The 10412-nt window shown below is 29.3% G+C and overlaps 2 protein-coding genes across 2 annotated transcripts in view; both read right to left on the reverse strand.

Annotated features, from left to right (window-relative positions):
- Positions 1 to 4192: 4192 nt before the first annotated feature.
- LOC108722491 (uncharacterized) lies at positions 4193 to 5684 on the reverse strand. Its single transcript, XM_018447637.1, has 4 exons — positions 5247 to 5684; positions 5046 to 5172; positions 4796 to 4890; positions 4193 to 4513 (listed from the first exon to the last, which is right to left on the reverse strand). Exons 1-4 carry the CDS (start codon positions 5304 to 5306, stop codon positions 4193 to 4195), a joined length of 603 nt encoding a protein of 200 aa, XP_018303139.1. The 5' UTR covers positions 5307 to 5684.
- Positions 5685 to 6615: 931 nt separating this feature from the next.
- Positions 6616 to 10412, reverse strand: part of Rpt3 (26S proteasome regulatory subunit Rpt3) — a 4595-nt gene continuing 798 nt past the window's right edge. The window contains 6 exon segments of the mRNA XM_018447708.1: positions 6616 to 6809; positions 6811 to 6996; positions 7990 to 8254; positions 8652 to 8855; positions 9265 to 9598; positions 10245 to 10337. Of these exon segments, the coding sequence (XP_018303210.1) occupies positions 6695 to 6809; positions 6811 to 6996; positions 7990 to 8254; positions 8652 to 8855; positions 9265 to 9598; positions 10245 to 10337 (1197 nt within the window). The 3' untranslated portion in view covers positions 6616 to 6694.

The following is a 10412-nucleotide window of genomic DNA, read 5'->3' on the forward strand; positions in this document are numbered from 1 at the left end:
AAACGAGCATATGTCTATAGGACTTTTTTTCTTAGTTTTTTACTCCTCTACACGCTCCCGAAGTTTTGCGATTTAATTTGGAAACACCCTGTATATGTAAAAATTCTAAAAATCAGTTTTTTATTGTACAAGAAATATATATCTTTATTATTATAATATATAGCTTGCAAATAAAATATTAAATTCGTCTGATTATCTATATTATAATTGTTTTATTATTTAAATTAATATAATTTTAAGAAAAATTAGAGTATTCATGATTTAATAAAAGTAATGCTTTTCAAAATTAATTATTTATTTAACATCAGTTAATCCAATCTTAATTATGTAATTTTGAGTTATTTTTTGTTCATTCAACTTTTCAACTCGATTAAATTTTATAAGCCATTTATTTTAACTTAATTTAATATTTATAAGACATTAATTTATCAAAACGTGTGAATTATATGTAACAATTAAAGTTATACCTCCAAGTCGTGTCTCTCTAGCTTGTGATGTTTATATATTTGGCTAAGTTGTTCCAACATTTTACATCTACTGTCAATTTCTGTGTCGTACTTAGTCATTATCGTTAATAATTTCGATTCAGTTATCAATCTATACGCAACACAATTATAAATTATATAAATATATATATGATAAACAAATATGATAATTTAAATTATACGCACGTACTTTCGCTTACGGATAGTTTGTTCTTTTTTCATATTTATATCTTTTAAGGATTCAAGATCATTGATAACGTTTTCTAATGCTGACTGTATTTTATTTTGCTCGTATTCCCACGCTCTACATGTAACAATTTGTTTCTTTTCGTATCTCACGCTACCAAAATAGAGCACACAAAGTATGATAGATGATATATTACCTACGTAAGCAGTACGTATGTATGACACTTGATAAATATAACAATATATTAGGTGTACAATTAAATAATCCATTATTTTTATGAAATTTAATATTTATTGTCAAAACATATATCGACATAAGTTCAATCATGAAAATAATAATTGTTACTATTTTTCAATATTTTCCTTTACCTTTCTTTTAAGGCAAGTTATAAATTACGTTTACACGTTATTATTAATCGGGTTTAGTAACGTCCGTTATTACGGCGTATTTAATACAAGTTTTATCGATGAATCCGCGCTTTTATCATTTATGTCGAAATTCTATAGCATATATCATATGAACAACATATGCTAAATACGCACTAACAACAAAGCAAACGTAAAAGCGCGTTCTGAATACTCCGAACTCATCATATTTATATTAACTCTATTAATATGTTACTAAACCCGATTAATGCAGCTAGGTGACGCAAAACTTATAGTAACGTAAAATATCGTATAAACGCTAATTAAATCAGGTTTTATAACATATTAGTTGTTATAAAATCGAATTTAATTGACATAAACATATATGTTTATTTTAGTGTATAGATTTATCTCCTAAAGTGTATTGATTTATCTCTTGACGTGTATTTATGAAACATCCTGTATTTATTTGGTACAAGAACCATTAAATTGATTTACCTATTATTGTATTTTATTGAACACATTTATTTTCCATAAATAAATGTTATATTAGTACTATTCAAACAATTATTTATTAAAATTTAGTACATTTTTTCTCTGTGTATTATTATACATAACTCATATATGATTATAACTGATTATATGTATGTATGATTTCATATACGGGTATCCGGAAATTACCGCATCAGAATATCTTAGCAAAATAGGGCGGACTAAAAGTCCTCTACCATTTTGCAATTTTCGCAATAGTTAATAAGATATTAATTACTAAAATCGTTGAATATTGGTCTTCAATAATTTTTTATTCAAATACTATCAACTTTACAGAAAAACTACAACAGAAAAATTGTTAATTTTTTTCTAACTCTAAGAATTTTTTCAGAATTTTTTATTATCTTTTTAGTACAGCATTTTCTTATTTTTACCGACATGAAAAAATACGGTATTAAAAAATTCTGAAAAAATTCTAAAATAATTCTCAGAACTTTATGAGAAGAAAATAAATAATTTTTGTCTCTCACCGTTTTTCCGTAAAGTTAATAGTATTTGAGTAAAAAATTAATGAAAACCAATATTCATCGATTTTTAGTAATTAATATCTCGTTAATTATTGCGAAAATTGCAAAATGGTACAGGACTTTTCAACTCAGTTTAGTCCGCTCTATCTTGCTATGATATTCTGATGCGCTAATTTCCTGGTTTATATCATGTATAAACATATAAATTATACATATTTACAATTTCATACATGGTTAATTATATATGAATAATTATATCAATTTTTGTAAGATCATATAACATATATACAATATATATGCACTATATATAACTGTATCTAAAAATTTTTACTCAGGTAGTTATAATATAAAAACACGTACTGTGGAATAAAATTTGATCTTTTTTTTTTGTTATACTGAGTGTGAATAGTCATTTCAATGTATTTTTACCAGTTAAACACGAATTCGTTGGTAAAAGTTGACGATCATGTCACGATTTTGAGAAAAATGGTGTCAAAGAGACAAAAAAAAGCGATTTTGAGAGTTTCTAAGATGAATCATTATATAGCACCGCGACAACTAGATTTTTTGCTTAATTTTATTAATGCCATATCTGAATATCAACTTTTAGCTTTAAAATGCATTTCGATATGATTTTATTTCTAACTAGAGCAATTTGAAAAAAAAAAAACATATAGATAGTTTTTTTAGAAATAACTATCCATCATAGTTCATATTACATACACTGCAGTATTTTTTCAAGACTCGCAATAACAGGAAGCAGTAGGCTATATCTATATGTTATAACGTATAATAAATCAACCTAACTAAGACTCCTTATAAATCAAAAAACAATGAAAGAACAAGGGCAGTAGGAGTCAAGCGCGGGAGATGTTGCGCAAATAACACGACTATCGTGATGAGCCGAAACATGTAAGCGCTTTAGTAAAATAAAGAAGTTTCACGCTACGATAGTCGTGTTATTTGCGCAACATCTCCCGCGCTTGACTCCTACTGCCCTTGTTCTTTCATTGTTTTTTGTATATGTTATGTTTCGACAATAAATATTGAATTTCATAAAAATAATGGATTATTTATTTGCACACACATATATATACCTAAAAGTGTAGTATACTTTTGGCTGCGATACAAAGATATAAAAAGATTACTTTGTACTTGTGATACATTCGTTGCATCTTTCGTCAATTTCATTGACAGCAATTATATTTTTCTTGTATCGTTTGATTGTGTCCTCGAGCATTTTTTTATGATTAATTTGTTGTTCTTCCAGATCTGTAATGGATTCTATATATCACCAAAAAGAGGAAAGAAAAGACGAAAGTTAATTTCTTTGAACTTTTTCCTACGAGCTTAATCATGGGTGTACAGTCGAAAATTCAGTCGAAATTTAATATCTGTACCATTAACTTTATTTTATTCTCTCATACAAGCAGCTCAGTTATAAACTTTAGTAAACTTAATTAAAGTGAAAAAATAATTTGGACTCCCGAATAAAATCAAATATATAGAAGTGAAAAGTGCAAGTGAGAATCGGCGTAGAAATTAGTGCACACTTTCATTAGATATTAATATAAACAATAATAAGATTAAAAGACCGCTAATGTTAAACATAATAATTTTGAATTAAGAAGCGCTATAACGGTCAGAACGTTAAGATGTTGAACTATTGTAAATTCATTTAAATGAATTAATTTCAGAAATGATAATTGCGTGCCGATATGGTTGTCGGACTTTCAATGCAATCAAATCTGAAAATATTAATAATCCCCCCAAATTCCCCAACTTAAAAACTGTAATAAAACTTATTGCGAAAAATATTAATATAAACTTAATTAATGTCTCTTTTTGCGCTGTTCCATCATTGTTTTGTATTTGCTACTTGATCACGTACGCGTACATAGAACAATAATATACATCGTACTAATTTAAAATAATATTATATCCGCGTACAATATAATCATGCGTGATAGTTTGGAGTTTGAACAGATGTAAGGCTGCGTTCAGTTCCGATGCTTTTAGTGCTTTCAGTGTTTCTATCCTTGTTTTATGTCTAATGAACGATAAAAACAAAATGATGATTATAAGCGCTTAAAGCGCATGAACGTCCAAACCGAATGTAGCCCAAGTAATACATTCTTAATTTTCTAATAGGAAATTTAAGTAGATATTACTCAATTCAGATGAGTAAAATAGAGGAACGGAAAAATTTCGACTGTACTGTACAGATAAAAAGTTATATATTTTACTAGCAACATCTTCAATAGATTTCCTTTGACAATGCCAAAGTTTTCTATAATACAGTTCTTTACTCCTTTCTTGTTCCAGCTTAAGATACATTCTGCGTAAAACATATTCTAAGAAATAACGAATATGATACAGAAATAAAGCCAATGTCATTGAAATATGATGTTTACATGGAGGATTTGTATGAAGATTGTCGACACATTTATCAAGAATCTATAAAGAATAAAAATAAATATAATTAGAAAAATATAAACTTAAGACAAAGAAGATATATTCTTCTTTTGCAATAAATTGTTTATAGCTATTGACATCAATTTAACTTTTAATTCAACTTTTAATTCATGATATTAAAATCTTAACGCAATTTTTTTATAACCAATGGTACATTTTTCATGTAGATGTAATGTAATAATGTATGTATCTATTCATATACATTATTTATAAATATGAATAAATACAAATTTCAAACGATACGTATTAATGATTGGAGACAACCTTCAATGTTTTATAGACTGCATATTCAAATCTGAATATATCACACCAACTTTCTTTAGAACATACATTTGTCTTCGAATTCTTGTTAATAGATGCTAAGGTACAAAACGTTTATAATTGTAAATTATACATTAATTTTAAATCATCAATAACTACAATTTAAAGTATACATATTACATAAGAGAAAAAAAATATTACATTAATCCCAGAAATCTTTATAAAATTTGTCAATGTATTTTTAAAATCTTACCTGATTGCGGTAAATATTTAGATTTAGAACAAAATTCAATATTGCACGAAAAGACATCGTTTATTATATTCATTTCATTAGTTGTTACAGATAATTCAGAGTTCGATATAAAGAAAGGCAGAGCTCCCTAAAATCATGAATCATACTGTAATATATTAATAAGCGAATATGCTAACAAAGTGACAATATATTATTAATCACTGCTAATTCCATTTTTACTGTCACACACTCAAAAATAGTTTTTATAAGCGTCAACATCATTGATTCTCTTCCAATATTTTTTGCACGTTTTCCATCGAACCATTTTTTAGCAATCCTACGTGTATAAAAATTTTTTCTTCTCTACTTTCCTAAGAAAAATTTAGCATAAACTTTTGAAAATATAGATTAACATACATACAATATATTTTAGACAACTACAAATATGTCCTATATGCCACAAATATATTAAAGTTATATGCTTTTAAATTTGATATAATTTCTATATTTCAGCTTTCAAATCATAATCTCACAAGTAACTTCACATTATTGATATTGGTCATTAAATATATGGTGGAATTAGAAAGGTGACCCATTGCTCATAATGGCGGAAGTCTTGTCATATGATATAAAATGTCGATCAATCAGAAATTGAGCTCATGATTATATATATATATATATAATATATATATATATATATATCGATGACTAGATTCAACTGATTAGTATTTAATGCTATGCACGATCTGTTCACAGACAAATATATAAAATGAATTTGTTTGAATTTATATTCTTATAATTACATAAATACATACATGATATAGTTTGGCTTCACGAAATATGTCTATATTCATTTTCGTAGAACTTTTGGTCATAACTACTCAAAGGATATGACATGATACATAATTTCTTGCACCATAACATAATTTAAATATATACAAATACAAATAATATTATAGTCTAACAATAGAGTCAATAGATGATGGAAGACTCATAAGAGAGTTTCTTCCACCATGAGTCGTCAATAGAGAATCTGACTGTCCTTGTGTGTATACAAGGAACAAAGAGAGAAGTAAAAAAAATTGAAAGAGCAAATAAACATCACCAAAACATCTTTATGATAAAATATCTTACTATTCATAATTTCTTACAGGCCAGTATTCATAGTCCGTTCTTATTTTAAGACCGTCTTAAGTAATGTCTTAGGATGCTAATGCACAACCCTCTGACTGACTTATGACATCTTAAGACTGTCTCAAGTCTTCTTATATTTGAGACTTAAGATAAATCTCAAATATAAAAATCGACTATGAATACCGGCCACAGTAGTCTTGATTGTATCATAAGTGTAAAAAGCCTAAGGAAATAGGCACATAAGAAAAAAAGATCAAGTTGGAAATGTTTATTATGTGAAATACACGTAATCTTCTTTGAAAGAACACGTGATAAAAAAAAAATTGACGAAAGTAATTACAATGATCAAGATATCATTTGATTAAGGCATACTCCAAATGATGAGAATGAAGGCCATGTTAAAAAAGATGATAGACAGAAAATCAATAGAGCACACAACAACTGTATTCATCATTTTAATCTTGTAACATGTCTATTATTATACGCATGTTATATAAGTATATAAGATATAGTCACATAACGAAACATTATTCGATTTACTTGTAGAATTCATGTTCAGACTCATCTTTCTTAATATTGTTTTTATAACCTTTTTCAAAATCTTTTGCTAAAACGATGTAACGATTTTCACGAACCGCATGCATTCCTGATAATATCAGCACCAGAAATTCTATCTGGTCGTGCTACATAATCCTCGAGATCCACTTCTTCGCTCAAGTTCATTTTTGCAGTAATCGTGGAGAAGATTAAGCGTTTCTGTCGACGATCAGGCAATGGAAATTCAATCTTGCGATCTAATCTACCAGGACGAAGCAATGCAGGATCCAATGTATCCGCTCTGCAAAAATACATAAGAATAAAGGCGATGATATTACTGATAGCTATACAGCTGCCTCTAACTCGCAAATTGCAAAACGTAGTTTGCAAATGCAAAATAGCATAGCACCGCACGCAAGATACATGCAAATGCAAACCAACTGTACGCCATGATGCAAATAGACTACTTGCATCATACCACATGCAATGAATTGAACTACAACAGTGGCGTTAACATTTTAAGCGTTATTTTTAATCGTTTCTCACGCACTGTAAACGCTCTTGTGACATGAAGCAAAGTCGTTCATTTCTTGTTTTATAGGCGATTATAAGACGATTATAATAATAATGGATAAAAAAGAAATTATTCCAATATTATTTAGGCAAGTGTCAATTCTTCTGTCAATAGACGATAACAAAGAGGATTATGATTCTCATAGTGAAAATACCAAAATGTGCATATAAACATGTTCACTGGCCATTTTTTATTTTTAAGTACCACGCGTTCATTGCGTTTACTTTTGGCCATAAGCATCTGTAAGTGCTCACGCTTTTGCTGCCCTACCTCGATGGACAAAGCGTTTGTGAGCTATTGCTCACTGAGCAGTACCATCTATGACGTCACGAGATGAAGTGTTTCTCTGCCCTTCTCCGAGCACTTACGACGGGAAAAATGAACAGTATAAGCGATGCTTATCAGTGTTTAAAGCACATGAGCGTAAAAACACATCCTGTGTGATATTTTCCGTATTATAGACATTTATAAAAAGGATGGCTCTCTGCTGATAAATGAGCAAGTACAAAATTCATTTTTGCTATATTACTGGTCAATGCAGTCACCGCAGCACAAAAGTTAATATCATAGTCCATAATCCAGTCTAGTCTAATCCAGTCTATTCGCAAAACGCAGATCGTTATTTTACGACTGCGTTTATGAAATACATTTTGCAATTTGCGAATTATGTAAAGGCAGGTTAATAAAATTATATTTTTAGCGGAGTTAGAGTTAACTCACCTATTTGTCGCCATAATAACTTTGACATTAGTTGTTTGATCAAAACCATCCATCTGATTGAGTAACTCCAAAAGAATACGTTGCACTTCACGATCTGCTCCAGTTTGAGCGTCAAATCTTTTGGTAGCGATAGCATCTATCTCGTCAACAAATATTATAGCTGGTGAGTTCTCTTTTGCCAAACGGAATACGTCTCGTACCATTCTTGGTCCTTCACCCAAATATTTTTGCACAAATTCAGAACCCACTACGCGAATAAAGGCAGCTAGGAGATAGAAAACAATACAGTTAAAAGAAAAAAAGATGTTAAAAAAAGATCCGATTTTTGCCCAAAAAGGTGAGAAAGTGTTTTTTGTGCCTTGGCACCCTGGATACGATAAAGTTATTAAAAATTTCGTAACGTTTGAGGAACGCCTCAAAAATTGAGAACGTTAAAATTTAAATGAATACACCATGTCCATGCTCAATTTTCGAGGTGTCGCCCAAATGTCGCAAATTTTTAATAATTTTATTGTATTTGGCCAGGAGGTCAAAATCTACAAAAAACACTTTCTTTTCTTACACTTTTTTTGAGCAAAAATCGGCCCTTTTTTTAACATCCTCCTTTTATTTATCATTTGTTGATGCAGTTAGATTAGATATTTATAATAGTTTTTTAATACCAGTGGTATGTCTAGCAACAGCTTTTGCTAACATAGTTTTTCCACAACCAGGTGGTCCGTACATAAGTACCCCTCGAGGTGGATCAATACCAATCTGCTTATATAATTCAAAATGAGTAAGAGGTAACTCCACTGCTTCTCTGATCTCTTGTTTTTGCATATCCATTCCACCTATATCACTGTACTGGATATCTGGTTTCTCATCTGGATTACAAATCCAATACATTTTATTTTAATTTAAACTCAATGTAATTGTTTATTTTTAGAAGATCAAGGAAGGAAAAATCAGACAGTAAAAAAAAAGTGATTATCAGACCTACAGTAATAAAAAAAATATTGAATTAAATCTTATATATATAATTAGTAACTCTAATTATTAAGACTTTGACCCTATTTAGAGCTTTATCAAGTTTAAATTTTGTTAATTTTTTTTTATGTCTTAGGTCAAGTTGCACCTACGTTACTTTGACTTTAAGCGAGACTTAAAAAACTCTTTGTTTTAAAGCTGAAAAAGAGACAGAGACAGAGTTTTAAGCCTCGCTTAAAATCAAAGTAACATTGATGCAATCGGATCTTGGAGCCTGTACAATACCCAAAAATCATAAATTATTACCTGCTTGTAACATAGAAATGCTAGAATCAGCTTCTGGTGGCAGCACATCCACTAAAGCATTGCTATGCTTGTGGAGCGCTACACTAGCAGAAGGCTTTAAGAGTTCTCTGTCTATAGTAGACAAAATCCGTACGTAATAATTTGAGCCTGTTGTAGAACCCACTATACCAGTATTCTGATCAACAGCTTCTAGGAATTGTCCAATGACCAAAGGTACACTCTGGATACGCTTAACTTCTTCTTGAGCATGCAAATATTCTTTTTTTAGATTACGTTGTTCATCTTTAATATATTCCTCTTGTACCTCAAGAAATTCCAACATCCTCTGCAATTTCTACTCAAAGAATATATTTATAATTTGTAATAATTCTTTATTTTTATATATGTTACAGGAAATTTGATTAATTCGGGCATAATGCATAATGGCCGACCAATATGCATAAAATGCCTGCTTTATCTAACTCCCTGCTTTTCCTTATGTAAATAATCAGCACAAAGAAAACTTCCAATAGTTGCAAAATAAACGTTCTGCTGAACATAGCCAATAAGACCGTCACATACAGAAAAGTAGAGATTTTGTGCCAAAATTTTAAATTTGTATCAATATTTAAAAGTAGAGATTTCATATTTTATTTTACATTTTAATTTTATATCAATATTTTAAATCAATATATGTCACGATAAAATATGAAATATCTCTAAATAAACTATTGACTTTTTGATATCTGTACTTTAATACTTTTATATGCAAAATAATTAGAGAAATCATATTAGATAAAAAAATTATATAATTCCATTTTTAAAAAAGTGGAGGTGACTCACACATATTTTTTTGGCGTCTCAAAAAAAACTAACTAAAATTAATACTTGAAACTTCCACTTGTGTCTGAAACGTTTTTTCAATCTTCTATGTTTTTCGAGTCATTTTGCCACATTTTAAATGGACCTATCTACATATATAAGTATAATATTTATAATACCTTATATTTAGTATAAAGGTCTTCAACATCCAATTCATCTCCAGCTCCTGTGTAATGACCAACAGCTGGTTTGCAATCAATTTCACCTATATCCTAAAAATACAAACACAAGTTTCCATGAGTGTGTGTGTGTGTGTGTGTGTGTGTGTGTGTGTGTGTGTGTGTGTG

Source organism: Mycetomoellerius zeteki, unplaced genomic scaffold (genome assembly GCF_001594055.1).
Source record: "Mycetomoellerius zeteki isolate Tzet28-1 unplaced genomic scaffold, Tzet1.0 scaffold206, whole genome shotgun sequence".
Taxonomy (NCBI): domain Eukaryota; kingdom Metazoa; phylum Arthropoda; class Insecta; order Hymenoptera; family Formicidae; genus Mycetomoellerius; species Mycetomoellerius zeteki.